Consider the following 17,624-nt stretch of genomic DNA (forward strand, 5'->3'; position numbering starts at 1 on the left):
ATGGCTAACGTTTCCCAGCTAGTTGTTGTAACATGTGTCACTTCTTGTTGTGTGATTTCTGATGGAGGTCTGTGATAACAGGACTTGGGTTTTTATATTGTCGACTGTGTGTTTAGTTTTGCAAAATTAGGCCTAGAATGAGCCCAAACACAGGGCTCTGACGACAGGATGAGAAGTAAAATGGATCCATCTGCATCCGAGAACCCGTTAACCGTATTTAATGTATGCCTTCAGTTCGGGGACAGAGCAGTTTGGGTTTGGATCTTTGAAGCTGGCTCTCGAAGGCTGTAGGGTCCATATGTGTAAAGCGCTGGTGGTCCACTGCAGGCTTGTAATTTGGTCTAAATTAAAGGTGGCTGCCTCTTTGTGTTTCACAAACCTCTTTTCATCAAGCCGAGTCTGTCACCATCGGTTTACCAACCGTAGAGAAACAAACTCTGGAAATGTGTCTTGGCTCTGACAGGGTTTGTTTAAGTGTACGGCTCACTGAACAGACACGGGATCTTGTGTTTTGAATGTTGCTGAGCTTTAAATAATAACTGTTGTGTAGTTTTAGAAATTCCTCTTTCTTCTCAGACTTTATGGAATTCAGACTGAGCTCCGAGCTGTGAGGAGCTGACTGGACCTTTAAAATGGCTTGATATAAAGGTCATTTATTGTGTGTACTTCTCTCTCTCTCTCTCTCTCTCTGTAGGACCAGGATAAAGAGTATGTGGGGTTCGCCACTTTGCCAAATCAAGTGCACCGCAAATCTGTGAAAAAGGGCTTTGACTTCACGCTAATGGTAGCAGGTAAGACTTTGGCTCTGTCCCAATACACTAAAGCCTAAGCCCTTCTGTGAAGTACACACTTTGTCATGTTGTCTAAGGGGGAATAATAGGGCAATAAGCGTTCAAAGCATCAAAGCTTGAAAACACAGCATGGACATTTTCCACATGCGACTAAGGATTTTAATCTGGACTCTGAGCTTAAATTTAACAAAGAAAAAGACAGAACAGTAACGTTTGTATCCTCAACTTTCACTGCTGGCTTTTCTAATTGTATATTGTGTGAAATATCACTGGCCTGCAGAGGATTGTGGGTAACAGCCTTCTGGAAAGTGTGGTCTGAAGGGCGCTTGTGAGAAGTGTATGCTTAGTGCTTAGGGGATATTCGTGAGACCACCTGCTGGCCTTGAATGTGTCTTAGCTGTAACTCTACACCTCCATACGCTTTCATCCAGTAAACATAGATCTATTAATATGTGATTAGTCTCCCCCTCTATCTCCACCCATCCCACTGCCACTCACCTGCAGCTGGACAGCCCCACCCCCTAATGATGTATGAAATCCTGCCTGACTTGTTACTAGAATAACAATACTTTTTTTTTACTCTCTCTCTCTCTCTCTCTCTCTCTCTCTCTCTCTCACACACACACACACACACACACACACAGGTGAGTCTGGCTTGGGAAAGTCCACTCTGGTCAACAGTCTCTTCCTCACAGATCTCTACAAAGACAGAAAACTGCTCAATGCTGAAGGTAAGTTTAAACCCTTTGGACGTGTGTTATTCCCTTATCTGTACTTATCTGTAACTGTAAAAGTTACAATTTTGGAGACAAAAGATATTGTATTTCCTGAGCACGAAAAGATTCTGTGTTCAATTCTGTGTCATCTGTCTTGATTTTTCTCCACAGAGAGGATCACTCAGACAGTGGAGATCACCAAACACACAGTGGACATCGAAGAGAAAGGTGTCAAACTGAAACTCACTATAGTGGACACACCAGGGTTTGGAGACGCGGTCAACAACACGGAGTGGTACGCTGAGCACGTTCCTGTTCAACAAAACAGATTTAGAAGTCACATATGAAAGATATTTATTCTGAGCATAAATGAGGTCAGGTGCTGGTGCTGATGATTAGTTCTGGATCAAAGCACTGCTTCATATTGTCCTAAAGAACTGGATGGAGCTCCATCACTCACGAGTACGCAGTTACACTGCTCCACAGACAGTGCTGGGGCCATATCACAGAGAGGATTACACTGTAATGTCCAGTGAATTTCTAAATAAATTATACAGTGGAATATAGTACATATAAATATTAAATATTATACAGATAAATATAATAGTAAATATTATACAGAAGGGCTGGTTACTGAGGGTCATACATTTACAACACACAAAGCCAACTCCACTTTATGATTTCAACACTCAGGTGGAGGATCTATAACTCACACAATCTCAGAAAAATCTGTCAGCTTTGAACATATTCAGTACTTTGTTAGTGAGCATAATTCTACCATATTCAATATTAACTGTCGATTATAAAATGGTGATGATTTTATACGTTCCATTTCATCTCCAGGACTTATATTCATTCACCACACTCCTCACAGACAGTCACCCAGAGCGGGAACCCAAAACTTCCAGGTCCCTGGAGCTGTGTGACTGTGACACCTACCTGCCGCGCAACCATGCCGCCCATAGGGCTTTTATTATATTTTAATATTTTACACAGTTCTATGATAAAATATTACAAATATTCCCTTTCTTTCTGCAGAAGAGAATGTAATATACATTTAGGGAACAAAACTGGACATTAACTCCACTGCTGTACCTTTAAAAGTACATTTATACTGTTTGAAACATTAGTGACACTAATGTACCTAATGTAATAGACCTTTTTTTATATGACAGTGTCGGTCACATAGTCTGAATGTACACAACACTGCAGTCAGTATAAACGCCCAGCTACTTTCAATTTATGTCAGAAATTGTAATCATGAAAAAAAGCGAGAAATTAGCTGCTAATTGTAGCATCTAGGGTTTGACTGAAGGAATTGTGGGAAATGTAGTTCTCTATCTGAGGTGTGTTGTGTTTATTCCCTCAGCTGGAAGTCGGTGGCGGACTACATTGACCAGCAGTTTGAGCAGTATTTCAGAGACGAGAGTGGCCTGAACCGTAAGAACATTCAGGACAACCGCGTACACTGCTGTCTGTACTTCATCTCCCCCTTTGGTCATGGGTGAGCGAAAACACACACACACACTGCGTTTATCTCCTAATAAGAGAAATAACCGTTGGCGTGCCCTCACCGTTCACCGGCGGAAGGATTTAAATATATAACTGGATCAATCACACCATACGCGTATGTGCTATTTAAAATTCTAAGTAAAATAATAATAATAATAATAATAGTAAAACACCACCAACATAACCTCTGTCCATGATACGTGAGATAGAAAAACTGAATTTAAAAGCTCAGCCTTTTGGAGGAGCGCTAAAGCAGTTAGGAGTGAGAAAACCATTGCTGTTTCTCCAGAAGAGCAAACGGGAGCAAGATTCACTACAGTGAGAGAGCAGTGGCTAGTTTAGAAAAATAAAAGCAGGACTTAACCATTTTGAGGGTAAAACAGTGAAATGAAACACTGATTTTGCATTTAGGTGTTTATTTTGTTGAAAACTGTAAGGTTTCCGGTTACTATGACACTATAACTTGCACCCATATAAAAGAAAAAAAATTGGAGGCTTTTTAAAAATGTTAATTAAGGACTCCTTAACCCCCTGAGATCCCCATATTCCACATCAACTCCTTCAGCTGTTGTTCCCGCTCGCCCTCTGCTGGACGTTTTGAGTCAGTACACCAGTCTGAGGGGTTCACCTTCCTCTGCAGTTTTCCCCCAAACCAGAAAATGACTCAGCGATTAGGATCTATTTCAAAAACATCCATTCAGCTCTGTACTCAGTGTCTGCTTTAGTACAACTACCTGCCCCATGCTTCCTCTCACTGACCGCTACATTACAAACACTTAGAAGTCCATTTAGGTGTTCAATTACAGACCGTAATCCTGGTCTAAAACATCAGAGAGCTTTAATCTAAGATGAAACCGGAACAGAACAAAACATCTTTGGACCAGACACTTACATTTCTTTCCCAGGTATCAGCACTGATTTTGACTTCAGGTTGCATTCATGTTTATGTGATTTCTTCTTAGGATTTGGCTTGATTCTTGTAACCAATGGTGTTTTAGTTAAATAGTGTTTGGTCTGTTTTGATGATCAGTGAAGATCATTGTTATTGCAGATCAGTGTATATTAAATATGTGTGCATTTAATGGCATGGGTCTTTTGTGCTCAGTCTCAGACCTTTAGATGTTGAGTTCATGAAAGCCCTGCATGAGAAGGTCAATATCGTTCCTGTTTTGGCCAAAGCAGACACGCTCACTCCCAGTGAGGTCAAGAAAAAGAAAATCAAGGCAAGTCATCAAACTGGAACACTATAAATATATAAATACATCTCTGATCTCAGAGTTCCATGTTAACAATTTTATTCTCCTGTGTCCTGCAGATTCGAGAGGAGATCGAACAGTACGGCATCAAAATCTACCAGTTTCCAGACTGCGATTCAGACGAGGACGAGGACTTCAAACAGCAAGACCATGAGTTAAAGGTGCAGTCTCATGAATTAAAGGTGAAGTCTGATGAATTAAGGGTGCAGTCTAATGAATTAAGGGTGCGATCTAATGAATTAAGGGTGCAGTCTAATGAATTAAAGGTGCAGTCTAATGAATTAAAGGTGCAGTCTAATGAATTAAAGGTGAAGTCTAATGAATTAAGGATGCAGTCTAATGAATTAAAGGTGCAGTCTAATGAATTAAAGGTGCAGTCTAATGAATTAAGGGTGCAGTCTAATGAATTAAGGGTGCAGTCTAATGAATTAAAGGTGCAGTCTAATGAATTAAAGGTGCAGTCTAATGAATTAAAGGTGCAGTCTAATGAATTAAGGGTGCAGCCTAATAGATTAAAGGTGCAGTCTAATGAATTAAGGGTGCAGTCTAATGAATTAAAGGTGCAGTCTAATGAATTAAGGGTGCAGTCTAATGAATTAAAGGTGCAGTCTAATGAATTAAAGGTGCAGTCTAATGAATTAAGGGTGCAGTCTAATAGATTAAAGGTGCAGTCTAATGAATTAAGGGTGCAGTCTAATGAATTAAGGGTGCAGTCTGATGAATTAAGGGTGCAGCCTGATGAATTAAAGGTGCAGTCTAATGAATTAAGGGTGCAGTCTAATGGATTAAGGGTGCAGTCTGATGAATTAAGGGTGCAGTCTGATGAATTAAGGGTGCAGCCTAATGAATTAAGGGTGCAGCCTAATGAATTAAGGGTGCAGCCTAATGAATTAAGGGTGCAGTCTCATGAATTAAAGGTGCAGTCTAATGAATTAAGGGTGCAGTCTAATGAATTATGGGTGCAGTCTAATGAATTATGGGTGCAGTCTAATGAATTAAAGGTGCAGTCTGATGGATTAAAGGTGCAGTCTGATGAATTAAGGGTGCAGTCTAATGAATTAAGGGTGCAGCCTGATGAATTAAAGGTGCAGTCTAATGAATTAAAGGTGCAGTCTAATGAATTAAGGGTGCAGTCTAATGGATTAAAGGTGCAGTCTGATGAATTAAGGGTGCAGTCTGATGAATTAAGGGTGCAGCCTAATGAATTAAGGGTGCAGCCTAATGAATTAAGGGTGCAGCCTAATGAATTAAGGGTGCAGTCTCATGAATTAAAGGTGCAGTCTAATGAATTAAGGGTGCAGTCTAATGAATTAAGGGTGCAGTCTAATGAATTAAAGGTGCAGTCTGATGGATTAAAGGTGCAGTCTGATGGATTAAAGGTGCAGTCTGATGAATTAAGGGTGCAGTCTGATGAATTAAGGTGCAGTCTAATGAATTAAGGGTGCAGTCTAATGAATTAAAGGTGCAGTCTGATGGATTAAAGGTGCAGTCTGATGGATTAAAGGTGCAGTCTGATGAATTAAAGGTGCAGTCTAATGAATTAAGGGTGCAGTCTAATGAATTAAGGGTGCAGTCTAATGAATTAAAGGTGCAGTCTGATGGATTAAAGGTGCAGTCTGATGGATTAAAGGTGCAGTCTGATGAATTAAGGGTGCAGTCTAATGAATTAAGGGTGCAGTCTGATGAATTAAGGGTGCAGTCTAATGAATTAAGGGTGCAGTCTAATGAATTAAGGGTGCAGTCTAATGAATTAAGGGTGAAGTCTGATGAATTAAGGGTGCAGTCTAATGAATTAAGGGTGCAGTCTAATGAATTAAAGGTGCTGTCTAATGAATTAAGGGTGCAGTCTAATGAATTAAGGGTGCAGTCTAATGAATTAAGGGTGAAGTCTAATGAATTAAAGGTGCAGTCTAATGAGTTAAAGGTGCAGTCTAATGAATTAAGGGTGCAGTCTAATGAATTAAAGGTGCAGTCTAATGAATTAAGGGTGCAGTCTAATGAATTAAAGGTGCAGTCTAATGAATTAAAGGTGCAGTCTAATGAATTAAGGGTGAAGTCTAATGAATTAAAGGTGCAGTCTAATGAGTTAAAGGTGCAGTCTAATGAATTAAGGGTGCAGTCTAATGAATTAAAGGTGCAGTTTAATGAATTAAAGGTGCAGTCTAATGAATTAAGGGTGCAGTCTAATGGATTAAAGGTGCAGTCTAATGGATTAAAGGTGCAGTCTGATGGATTAAAGGTGCAGTCTGATGAATTAAGGGTGCAGTCTGATGAATTAAGGGTGCAGTCTGATGAATTAAGGGTGCAGTCTGATGAATTAAGGGTGCAGCCTAATGGATTAAAGGTGCAGCCTAATGAATTAAAGGTGCAGTCTGATGGATTAAAGGTGCAGTCTGATGGATTAAAGGTGCAGTCTGATGGATTAAAGGTGCAGTCTGATGAATTAAGGGTGCAGTCTGATGAATTAAGGGTGCAGTCTGATGAATTAAGGGTGCAGTCTGATGAATTAAGGGTGCAGCCTAATGGATTAAAGGTGCAGCCTAATGAATTAAAGGTGCAGTCTCATGAATTAAGGGTGCAGCCTAATGAATTAAAGGTGCAGTCTAATGGATTAAGGGTGCAGTCTGATGAATTAAGGGTGCAGTCTGATGGATTAAAGGTGCAGTCTGATGAATTAAGGGTGCAGTCTGATGAATTAAAGGTGCAGTCTAATGGATTAAAGGTGCAGTCTGATGAGTTAAGGGTGCAGCCTGATGAGTTAAAGGTGCAGCCTGATGAGTTAAAGGTGCAGCCTGATGAGTTAAAGGTGCGGTCTAATGAGTTAAAGGTGCGGTCTAATGAATTAAAGGTGCAGTCTGATGAATTAAAAGTGCAGTCCAATGATTTAAAAGTAGTGTAATGAATTAAAGGTGCAGTCTGTCATTAAGTATGTAATTAATGTAACTAAAAGTGTAAATGTCTAGGTGTCAGCTAATTTTGTGTGTGTCTTAAGGGTCACTGACAATATCTCATTCAATATTTCCCAGTAAAACTGCTCAGCTTCATATGCCCTCATTCAGTACGTGCAAATCTGTGAAAGCGCCACCCGAGTTGATGTAATTGGTTCCTTAGTTGTGTGAGGTATGAAATCCTCTGAATCTGTACTACCTCACAAGGCACCATTGAGTGGATAAGGATTATTGATGTAAATCCTTTGATAGCACTAATGCTGCAGACGAATAAATGGAGTGAGGACATGGAGTGGAGGATGAGAGAGAGACACAGAGAGGGAGAGTATCTGCAATGCAGCAGCTTCCCTGCAGTGCCTTAGTTTGTCTTCAGATTATTCGTAACTTCTCTCTCTCTCTTTCTGTTCCCCTCCTTCCCCTCTCTGTCTGTCCTGTTCTCTCTCTCTCTCTCTCTCTCTCTCTGTAGGAGAGTATCCCGTTTGCTGTGATTGGCAGTAACACGGTGGTGGAGGCGAAGGGTAAACGAGTGCGTGGGCGACTCTATCCTTGGGGCATTGTAGAAGGTGTGTTAGGGCTTTGCCTGTTTATAATGGCGCTGTGTCTTTAAGATTGTTCTCTATGATCTTCTGAGTAATGAGGTGTTACTCTAATGATACAGAACAAGTTCCAAATTCAAGATTTGCTTTATTGATATGACAACAATACATTTTACATTGTTAAATGTAATTGCTCCTGAAATTATATCTCTCCAATTTCTTACACACAAATTCAGCAAGTGTGTGTGTGTTTCAGTGGAGAACTCTGCTCACTGCGACTTTGTGAAGTTGAGGAACATGCTGGTACGAACACACATGCAGGACCTGAAAGACGTCACCAGAGAAACACACTACGAGAACTACAGAGCACAGTGCATCCAGAGCATGACCCGCATGGTGGTGAAGGAGCGCAACCGCAAGTACGGCACACACACACACACACACACATATTGAAGTGACCATCATTGGTTAGGCGCAGGTAACTGTGAGTGACCCTGAAGAGAGATCACTTTTAAAAGCAGTACATTATTTTACAGCTGTGTGTTGTTCAAATGTAATGTCACCAGAAGTGGTTTATTACTTTCAGTGTGTGTGTCGCTGCACAACATACTTAAACTAATAAAACACAAGGGGAATTGATTAAAATACATATATTTAAAGGCATACATTCTGTTGTTTGCACTAAAGGGTGTTTAATGAAACACGTTGTGAAGGATTTGGGGACATCTAGTGGCCGTTGTGTGCATAGGTTTTCAAATCGTTATTTTATTTCCAGTGAACCTTGAATTTGTATTTTAAGGTTTTTCTGCACCATCCCATACTTTAGGAATGAGTTTAAGGGACTTTTTTTTTGTCCCTGAACTAATAACTTAATATCAGTAGATCTGTTGTGGCTGAATGCAATGAAACCCCACAGCAATGTTCCGACACTAGTATGGTATGTTTATACCTGCAATTTTTGGGCTCTCAGTGATTAAGCTGTAAAACGTCTAACACTTCCTGTTTGTTTTCTTTTTAACCCCCTGCAGTAAACTAACCAGAGAGAGCGGCACAGATTTCCCAATTCCGATGGTGCCGGGGGTAACGGACACAGAGACGGAAAAACTGATCCGGGAGAAAGACGAGGAGGTACAGAACCCGCCCTCTCCGACCAATCACGATCAACCTCACCATCCGGAAACGCAACCGCATCCAGAGCCTCACACAGAGCCAGAACCACACACTCACACACACTCGCAGGGCTCATGACCAACATCTCTTCCAGCGTCAGCGCAGGAGAATTCCACCAAAAAAGTCCACTAACACTCACAGGAAGTTTTTTACAGGAAGTCTTAATTCAGAGCCTGACACGTGACCTGTTTGTCCCGTGTTTTCTGCAGTTTTACAATCAGCAACACACATGTAGAGCCACTGGCTGTAAATAAAGAAATTCACTGTAATTGTATTGACATAAAATCCATACATTTTCCATCAGAGCGTTCTCAAAGACTTTGTGCACATTTCTGCAGTTAAATTGAGTCAGAAATTTAAAACAGTGGTGGAATTCCCCTTTAAGAGGTGACCCTGGTGTTTCTAGTTCACCGCTGGATCTGTGTAGATCAGTTCACAAGGGATTTTTCTAATGGGATTCCAGTGATTTCCAGTAAAAGAACAGAACCTGTGTCGCCTCAAAACTCATAGTAATCAGTAAGTGACTGAAGCTGGAGTTTTCCTTTAACTCTCACACACTGCTGAAGTAGTTCTCGACGCTACAAGAGTGTGAGAGTCAGTCTTATGTTGTGTACGTTTCTGTAGTTGCTGATTGACTTGTTTCCAGTGTTTTCTTGTAGTTTGTGAAGCCTGCACACATCTGCAGTGATGCACTTTAAATCACCGTTACACTTTGCTCATAAACTCTAAAGACCAATCGCCCTGAACCCCACCCCACGGCACAAGCTCTAAAGCTGAATGCTGCTAATGTTTCTAACATCCCTTTGTCTTTTGGTAAAACCTCAGTAAAATCCGGAGGAGGGTTTAATGCCTGTGAAATGCACTTCTGGAGCTGGTAGCTGCGCAGTGAGCTGTTTAATATTAGTTTAGCGCTGATTTATTTTCTAGAGCATGTCTAACGTATTTTAATCTTATGCATGTTTCTAAATAAGAACATATTCAGCAAATGCTTCACTGAGAGCTGATGGGGCTCAGTGTGGCTTTATTTACAGCTATTTACTGTATTTTTGAGGAATATGTAGAACATAAAATGAGCTCAGGATCAACAGGATTATTCATCACTCTCTGTGTTTTGAGGAACCTGCCTTTGCCTGCTTCCGAATGAATAACGTCCCATTTTAATTTGTGATATTCCACTGTATAAACCTGTAAAGGACGGACGGAGTTGGCGTCTGTGTCTCACGTCAGCCCCAGCTCTAAACCAGTAGTTTACTTCCCAAGGTTTTCCTTTCTCCTGTAAATTTACTGTTGTGAAGATCACCTTTTAACAGAGAGAATATTTAAATAAGAGCATTCTGTTAGTTATTAGTTCTTCGGCTGGAGAAGTAATGTGCAGCTAGGTTTAATATGAAGTTATATACGGCCAAACATGAGGTTCATAAATGAGTTACAATGCTGCCAACATATTTAATATTTATTTATTTATTTATTTATTTGAGATGGTTTATATTCTGTTATTATTTGTCATGATTAAAATCTTCCAAACATACCTCTGTCAGCATGATTTATACGCAGAAGTTGTTTGTGTGCACAAGCAGGACCCTATAACCCTGTTCAGTGTTCATAAAGTGAAAGTGAAGAGCCCCACATTCAAGAAAAACTGATCAAAACCAACATTTGGAACTCCTTCCCTATGAGGTTTATGAGGTTTTGCGACCTGCACATGGGTGATTTTTATTACTGTGGCAAGAAACTATTTAAAACAATAACAGTGCGCCACAAAAGCGCAGTTTGTATGAATTCAAATATAATGTAAATGAAATACTAGAGGAGAACATGAACCCTGTGCTGCTTATTGTACGTAGGGTGTATGAAGTAACGTAGAAGCAGTGCCAGTTCAATGCTGGCATGCCATGGGTTAATGACAGAAGCAGTCATGCAGAAGTGAAAACGCTCAGTCTGGCCAGTGACCTGCTCTCAGAGTTTGCCCCGCAGTCACGTGACCGGCTGCGTCAGCCTCTTCGATCCATCTTTGATGGTCCAGGTCACTAACGTCACTGACGCCCCGCTCTCTTGTTCCTCTCTGTTTCACAGCTGCGGCGGATGCAGGAGATGCTGCAGAAGATCCAGGAGCAGATGCACACCCAGAAAGAAGCGTATTAACCCCTTCTCCTTCTGCTAGTCCTGAGACTTTGCCTGAAGCAGCCTCCCTACAGTTTTCTTTCCCTTGTAATGAAGAATGCTGCAGCTCCTGGATGCCTGGGGTGTCTCATTACGTGCCATCGCTCCACACAGCACTGCACTCACTGGTGGAGACTCTGCCGCTAAAGCCGTTCAGAGAGGTTCGATGTGAAATGGTTTTGTATTCTCTCTCAGAAAGGCTCCTAACCTGTCACTGGTGTCTTTAGATCCCCCCCCCCCTTGCTTTGAATCCTTTGAGTCTTCTTATTTAGTTTTGAAACCTGACAGATATTCCACTCACCTCCTGGTAAAGTAACTAATTTAACTCCTACAGTGCTGTGCAAACGTTTTTCAGCATTCGAGATATGCTTTTAGAGCATCACAATAGACTTTCCCTAGCCAAACATGTGCCACTCCAGAAGCAAGATGTGCAGTCCAGCATTTCTGAACCTGATGCTGATTGCTGCAGCTGTACTCTATGTTTCCAGAGACAGGGATTTTCCTGTGTTTCCCTTTAGTCAACAGAAAAACAGAAGCTGAATTGGACGGAGAGCAGTTGGCAGCTGCTTCAGCTTCTACCCGTTTTTACTTTTGCAAAGACAGAAACGACTGTCCCTGGTAATCAAACGTATTCTAAATACACCTCCATTTACGGTCTGTTTGATTCTAATCAAAATTAGAAAGATGCTTGTTCCATTACTGAACATTAACAAGCCACAAAAGGTGATTTGTTTATTTATTTAATCAGTTTTTTTGTCTCTGCCCACAGCTCATCAAATGGACTGTGGCCAAGTAGCACATAAACATTCCTGCGCACTAGCGTGCTGCTTTGTGTAGGTCTACGTTAGCACAGGCATCTGCTGTGAGTATATTTGGAATTAAACTCGTCTGAAGTTGTAGAGCCCCCCTTTTAAAACTCCCTGTTGTCTAATCAGATCACCAGTCCGGAGAAATGATATGATTCCTGTAGAGGATGTGGCCCTTTTCAATTAAAAATAACAAAACACACCACGACACGAGGGGTATACAAATGCTCCTTGCAGGAAATTAAAACGGTTTGAAAACTGCTGGATTAATCCTTTTTCTAATTCACTAATTCATTCTGTTTCCACTCTGGTGTTGTCAGAGATAATGACCACATTGTGGTTACTCACTCCAACTCACTCCAGTGCTGTGGTGTTATTTTTATTAGGGACAGTAAGCAGAGGGAAAAACGAAAAAGCCAGCCTCCCGTAACCTTCCGTGCTTGACCTTGTCTGCGTAGTGATAATAACAACACGTTCCCCAGAGTGTTTTAGAACGACTCAAGGGTTAAGTTAATTATTTAATTGTTTTCTACGACATCTTTTATTTGTACAATTGTGTTAAACGGATGCGTTTGTTGTACCGCAGTACATGCTTTAGTTTGTAGTGCTACAAAAAAGAAACGGCTTATTTACATACGTCTTAAAAATGCTGTTTTATTTTCTTAAGAGTGAAATAATCCTGAGTACTGTAGAGCAATATTTTTGTTATCGAGGCTGAGAAATATTCTGAGTTCTTATGTGGAGATTAGCACGCAGGCCTTGGTTCATAACGTGTGTGACAAGACTGACCATACACACCCGACTTCCAGAGATCTGTGTGTAGAAGGAACATCCTGGAACCAATGTAAACACCCAGGACACTAGCCACTGTCTGGCCTCTGACCTTAGGAACCTGGTGTGTGTTACAATAGAGTAATATCACAGTTAAAAGAACACTCCAGTGTTTTTCAACTTAATCTCCGACTGCAGCAAACGGTCACTTACCACAGACAGAACCTTTCTTTGAACAGAACAGAACAATGTCTCGCGACTGTCGCAACAAAACCTCAAATCTGTTTTCTTTATTGTTTATTGTTTAGCGTGTTGTGTTCAGTTAGTCGTGGAGTCATGTGCCACATTCTGATATGTGTAAATTAACTTTGATCTTACTGGCTGCCTTTATTCAAAAGGCAAAATACACACACACACACACACACACACACACACAAACATATATGGTTTGCTATATTTGCAGAACTGCTCTCTGTAACTGATCTATATCTTCACCAAACTGTTTCTGATCTAAAGACAAGAAATCTGGTTTCACAGGGTGCTTTAATCCAGTGGATTTGTGACATTGGTCTGTTGTGATCCACCGTATGCTGCATTTAAGTTTGAGAAAAGCTGGAGTTCACTGTTAATGGAACATGTCCTTTCCTTAACTGTGCTTATTATGTTTTGTGGCAAAATGTCAGACACAAGACCAGTGCATTTCAGAGCTGCACAACATGACCACTTCTATGGAGTTAAATCAGTGTCACTAGAACCGGAACCCCACTAGAACCGGAACCCCACTAGAACCGGAACCCCACTAGAACCAGAACCCCACTAGAACCGGAACCTCACTAGAACCGGAACCTCACTAGAACCGGAACCCCACTAGAACCGGAACATCACTAGAACCGGAACCTCTAGAACCTGAACCCCACTAGAACCTGAACCTCTAGAACCGGAACCCCACTAGAACCGGAACCCCACTAGAACCTGAACCTCACTAGAACTGGAACCTCACTAGAACCGGAACCCCACTAGAACCTGAACCTCACTAGAACCTGAACCTCACTAGAACCGGAACCCCACTAGAACCGGAACCCCACTAGAACCTGAACCTCACTAGAACCGGAACCCCACTAGAACCGGAACCCCACTAGAACCTGAACCTCACTAGAACTGGAACCCCACTAGAACCTGAACCGGAGATCATAAACCATGAAATAAAATCATAATCATAATCATAAAATAAAAAAGCGTGTGAAATTGGTTGTTATTTAATTTTTTTTATTGAAAGTTTTGGATAAAAATCATCCTGTGAAATAAATTTCAATTCTGGAAATTCGAGGCGTGAGATTAAATCTGCGTTTATTTGTGCTTCCCCATTTCCCTGGATGTTTCCCTGAAGGTTTTTTATCTGTATTTCTGCACCTGGATTATTTTTACCTGAAATTATGATAAAACCTGTGAAGGACTGGCGCCCCCTTCAGGGTGTATTCCCTCCATGCGCCCAATGATTCCAGGTAGGCTCTGGACCCACCGCGACCCTGAACTGGATAAGGGTTACAGACAATGAATGAATGAATCAAATTGTGAACTTTCAATTAAACAGATAAAATAACAGCAAATTTCACACGTTTTTTCAAGAATCACAGTTTCAGGTTCAGGTTCTAGTGACACTGATTTAACTCCATACACTCCACTCCAATCTGCTCCGCTGTCTGTATCAGTGAGATAGACTCAAATTCGAATTACAGGTCTAGAAATAATCTAAATGAAACTGTGCGTTTACATGTGAAAGTAGTAAAACCTGCTAAAACAGAAACTCTAAAGCTACTGCCAACATCTTCCAGCCATCCACTGTGAGAAAAACACTTCTATGGGACTTTACATGGCTTCTATTACTGCTTCCCTGATCGTCCCTTTAAATCAAGCCCTTAATCTTGGTCAGTGCTTTGTTTTCACTTTTATTTTTGCCATTTTTAATAGGTTCTTACACGGGTTTTTGCATCCATTTATTTAACGTGAACTTGTAGCAGAGAAGGAATCTTTACTTTCGTTATAAACAGGACAGGGTCAGAAGAGACTCAAACTGTTTTTATTATAAATTTCATTGTTGTTTTTATTATTATTTCATGAATATTTTTCCTTTGGGCCCCATGGTTTGTGTTCTAATGGAAGTTGTGTTATTTTCGAATCCTCTGTCTTGTGTCCTAAAGGGAATGCCGAATTATTTTTTATATAAATATATGAAAATGTCTTTGTTTGGTTTTTCATGAACACATTAAATATATTGTGTAATGGTTGATTGTGAAATTGCAAATGACTAGAGCATATTCTTTAAAATAAATAAAATATATACACTGATTTCCTCACTCGATTTCCTTATTTAATGCCGTTTTAAAATAGCTTTTATCTGGTGGAGCATAAAGACACATTAAGTCCTGATTTAGACGCGTTATTTTTAAAATCTCTTGCTGCAGCGTAGCGTTTGTGCTGGAGCGTGGTAATAGACTCTCCAAACGTTCGATCAAGCTAAAGAGCATCCAACAGAACAAAGTCCTCCACTGTGTAAACTGCAACAGCGATTCTTGGAAGTGTCCACATTTCAATTTTTCCTTTTGCTTTCAGGGTTCAGATCTTTTTTTTGAAGCTGCACCCCATCTTTGTTGGGGATTGTCAACGTGCAAAAGCTCAGCGAATTAAACGACGTCTTAAAATGCTATTTAAAGTTGCGAGGATGTGATTTATTTATTTATTTAGAAATCCATCTTATAGTACATTGTTTAACCAAATCAGCACATCCTCTGTTTAGGTCCTGAATGTCATTTTGCAATGGACTAAGTCAAAGTATCCGTGAACATGTTTGTTTTAGTTTTTTTTTGCTTTGTTGTCTTTCTTTGACCCATAAACATAGCTTCAATTGATATAACACGTATTTCTTACATTCTTTACGTTATGTAAACGTTATGTAATCCCGCAGAGCTCTGGGTGTGGGTGTTTATTTGAGAAACAGAAGAGAAAGAAACCTTGTGGCTTCACAGTAGCTGGACATCATGAACTGCCAAGTTAAATATTAGCGTTGAAGGCCTTGAGGCATTTCATCAGTTCATTGTGAAGCTCTCGGTGAATGGAGCATCACTTTTATGTTACTGTCACTGTCCAAAATAAAAGAGGAAATGTAGCTCCAAAATTGTACCTCCACAGGTCAAGGTCAAAATATTATTTTCTAGTGAATGTCATTTTGAAGCCATTTTAATGGTGTGTTCAATTATGAAAGTGTTTGAAATTTGAAAAGAAGGAAAATATTCTCTTAATTCTAGCTTTAAATACTTACACACACACACACACACACAGCTGAAGTAACAGACCTGTAGTGATGACCTTGTCCCCTGTGTATCTGTGTAGGTGGTGGGACAAGGTCTCTTGTTTTGCGCCACAATTTTCTCCTTATTCAGCCCCCAAGTCACATGACATAAACTCGCAGCCAAAAGTCAGCACAAACACAACACACCAGCCTCAAAAATCCAAACTAAACAAATTTAACCCAGCAAAGTCATCTGTGAAGGTGACCCTTGCTCTAATTCTGCCGTCTAGGCATCACCCTGCCAATGGATCTTTATCACGTTTGTAATGATACGGCAATTAAAACAACAGTTAGACACAATCTGAAAAAATCCCTGTCCCTGGTTTGCGTCTCCTGTCACGGTGGCTACGATATGAACCACTGACAAACACCCCCTTGTGGTGCAGGTTCTAATCGTGAAAATGTGACTCAGTGAGTTAGGAGCCAGTTTAATGAGTTTAATCTTTGTATCTAAAATTGCTATTTGCATTGTATAATACATTTCACACACTCAGGCACTCGCACGTGGACAGTTTGTTGAGGCTTTTGTTACATTTTCTGATAAATTGTATTTTTTTCACAAACAGTAAATGTGGACATGAATATGGGGATTTTCCTGACGCCTGTGTGTTTTGTTTTGAGCTTTTTATAATGAATGTATGTTTAGTATTTTTAGACTGAAAAAACCTTTTGTTCGGAGCAAATGTGCAGATTTTTTACAGGCAGATTTGGTGTTAACTGACTGAACTATGGAACTTCTACCTCAAACTGACCTTATCTTATCATCAGAGCTTATGTAAAGCAAAAACCAACAAAAATAGTTTCACAAAATATTCTCCAATTGAATTTCAATTTTTACAGTTAAAAAGAAAACGTCTGCTGTATAAGCTTTTTCTGAATGGCATTGCTGAGTATTTTCTGTAACACCAGGGTAAAGTAGGTGTGGAAAAATATTACCTCCAATAAAAGAATGGAGCAACTGATTAAAACAAACCTGATAATATTTTTCAAATCTATCTTTAGTGATGACTTCTGTGTTCCACTGAGATAACTTCAGACCAAAGGTTTAGCGATTTATCAGGGAGCCCTGTCACTGCATTCACCTTCTGTTAGCGTTTAGCATGGAGCATGTAGACAATTTGATATCACACTACTTCATCACTGAGATCTCGGAGGTCATGTGTTTGCCTAAAGTTTAAAGGTCAGTTTACAGCAGGTTGTCAGAGTCTGGGCTTTATTTTGGAACTGAGTGTGAGTAGCAACTAGCAATGTTAGCAACTGAGATTAGCAGCTAGGGCCCTGAGCTGAGGTCTAACTACTGGCCAAACTTAGCTATTCCAAACTGGGACTCACATAGAGGCTATTAGTTTTAGAAAGATTTATCTGAAATAGAATAAATATAGGATGTCAATCTACCTCTCACACCCATGTTAGCATAACTTAGGATACTACACAGCATAGCCAACCTCCATCAGTAGAATTTTCTTTAAATTTGTCTTAATTTAATATAATATCAATGTGCCCCTATATATCAATCTTTTTATCCTATAGATTGTACCCTATGTTGATTTATTTCTCATGGAAGTAGCAGTCATCAAAGCATTTTAAATGCCATTGTACACTGTCAGAAAAT

The 17,624-nt window shown here is 40.2% G+C and overlaps 1 protein-coding gene across 3 annotated transcripts in view; it reads left to right on the forward strand.

The window, feature by feature from the left end:
- The window catches only part of LOC136677914 (septin-4), a 49,083-nt gene extending 34,079 nt beyond the window's left edge, over positions 1–15,004 (forward strand). The window contains exons 2-11 of one of the 3 annotated variants that reach the window (XM_066655620.1): positions 695–791; positions 1,436–1,522; positions 1,679–1,802; positions 2,877–3,011; positions 4,125–4,242; positions 4,335–4,457; positions 7,690–7,786; positions 8,016–8,178; positions 8,788–8,887; positions 11,003–15,004. In XM_066655620.1, the coding sequence (XP_066511717.1) occupies positions 695–791; positions 1,436–1,522; positions 1,679–1,802; positions 2,877–3,011; positions 4,125–4,242; positions 4,335–4,457; positions 7,690–7,786; positions 8,016–8,178; positions 8,788–8,887; positions 11,003–11,071 (1,113 nt within the window). In that variant the 3' untranslated portion in view covers positions 11,072–15,004. Of the gene's footprint in view, positions 1–694; positions 792–1,435; positions 1,523–1,678; positions 1,803–2,876; positions 3,012–4,124; positions 4,243–4,334; positions 4,458–7,689; positions 7,787–8,015; positions 8,179–8,787; positions 10,365–11,002 lie in introns of those variants that run through there. The other 2 variants (XM_066655621.1, XM_066655619.1) reach the window with 2 other exon arrangements.
- The last annotated feature ends 2,620 nt before the right edge of the window (positions 15,005–17,624 follow it).

This window comes from Hoplias malabaricus, chromosome Y (assembly GCF_029633855.1).
Source record: "Hoplias malabaricus isolate fHopMal1 chromosome Y, fHopMal1.hap1, whole genome shotgun sequence".
Classification (NCBI taxonomy): Eukaryota; Metazoa; Chordata; class Actinopteri; order Characiformes; family Erythrinidae; genus Hoplias; species Hoplias malabaricus.